General features: G+C 48.5%; 1 protein-coding gene across 1 annotated transcript; it reads right to left on the reverse strand.

Moving 5' to 3' along the window:
- Nucleotides 1-482: 482 nt before the first annotated feature.
- On the reverse strand, nucleotides 483-998 carry LOC129742781 (uncharacterized). The gene has a single exon (XM_055734723.1). It carries the CDS (start codon nucleotides 996-998, stop codon nucleotides 483-485), a length of 516 nt encoding a protein of 171 aa, XP_055590698.1.
- Between the last annotated feature and the right edge of the window lie 599 nt (nucleotides 999-1,597).

Consider the following 1,597-nt stretch of genomic DNA (forward strand, 5'->3'; position numbering starts at 1 on the left):
TTCTAAAACCAGATTCCCCAACCTCCCTTTCGGGTGCTGTTAATTTTTAGCATCCCCCTGATGTGTTGATCGTCTCTCGCCTTCCTTCCCTCGGATAATTATTGTGGTCGGTCGCACTCCCGTTGGAGCGATTGGGATGATGATGATGATGCTGTGCAGCTCTTTGATCTAAGTTGAAGATGATGATACTGTAGCCACTCTCATGGGATCCTTTGGTTATCTCTTGGTTTGCCTCAGTTGTGGATTGCAGTTAAGCAATTTGGTGACGTCATGAACCAGTGGCTCACAACCACCGTCGCCCCCGGGATGAAGTTGAAGTATGCGTGCCAATTTACACCAGGCTGATGGTAGACCTTCTTCACGCTGACCTTCAGTAATTTTGATTGGCGGTTGCCAACGTTTCGCTCGTCCCTGTAGTTGTGTCAAGTACTCCGTACCCATCTCTTCCAGAATTCTCGTAATTGTTTTTGAACTGCCTGCCATTAGTGTAGTCGGTTCATGGGAATATTGGAGTAGTCGGGATCTGGTAGTTGCTGTACTGGTTTGCGAATTATGAAGTGTTCGGGCGTCAGAGGTACCAGGTCGCTGGGATCTTCTGACTGCGATGTAATTGGTCGTGAGTTCAAGCAGGCCTCAACTTGAACCAACAATGTGGTGAAGTCTTCAGGGTTGACTGGATCGTCCCCCAAGACGCGTATCAAATGATGTTTAGCCGATCGTACCGCCGCCTCCCACAATACTCCGAAGTGTGGCGCGTCGGCCGGATTAAAATGCCACTTGATTCCTTCTCCAGCGTACTGTCGTGCCATTTTCTTCTTATGACCTTCGCTGTTCAGAAGTTTACGAAGCTGATTATTGGCGCCTACAAAATTTGTCCCAATGTCCGAGTAAATGTCCAAATATTTTCTTCGCCTTGCGGTGAATCTCCTGAGTGCTTGAATGAACCGTTCCCTCGACAATTCAGACACCAGCTCGAGGTGTACGGCCTTTGAGGTCATTCAAACAAAAAGGGCGACATAACCTTTAGAAACTGGTCTCCGGGGGGCAAGACGTAGATAAACCGGACCAAAGTAGTCTACACCAGTGCTACTAAAAGGTGCAGCAACAGTGACTCGGGCTGCTGGAAGGGTTGCAGGACCCATGAACTGCTGGATGGCTCTCGGTTTTACTCGAGAGCAACGCTGCCACTGATGTATGTACCACATTCCGGGATTTCCGGGTGATATTCCGACCTCCAAGGGGCCAGTACTTGAACCGCATTGGTCCTAGTAGGAATTGCGGGCTGGCGTGGAGCAAACGCTTGTGGTAGTGATCTATAATCACTATGGTTATCGGGTGTTTTGAAGGTAGGCCTGCCGGATACTTCTCAGAGAATACTGCTTCGCTATAATGTCTGAGTCGACCACCAATTCGGATAAGGTTGTCTTCTGAAAGCATCGGGTTGAAAAATCGTAACTGTGAGCTTCGGGGAACAGGCTGCTTTTTGAGTGCTTTCCATTCTTCATTAAGGTCTTCTTGCTACGCGTGACGAATGATGATGAATTCTGCTTCTTTCAGCTCTTCCGTAGCCAGGAAACCTTCGTTCGTTTCTGAACTG

This window comes from Uranotaenia lowii, chromosome 2 (genome assembly GCF_029784155.1).
Source record: "Uranotaenia lowii strain MFRU-FL chromosome 2, ASM2978415v1, whole genome shotgun sequence".
NCBI classification, from domain to species: domain Eukaryota; kingdom Metazoa; phylum Arthropoda; class Insecta; order Diptera; family Culicidae; genus Uranotaenia; species Uranotaenia lowii.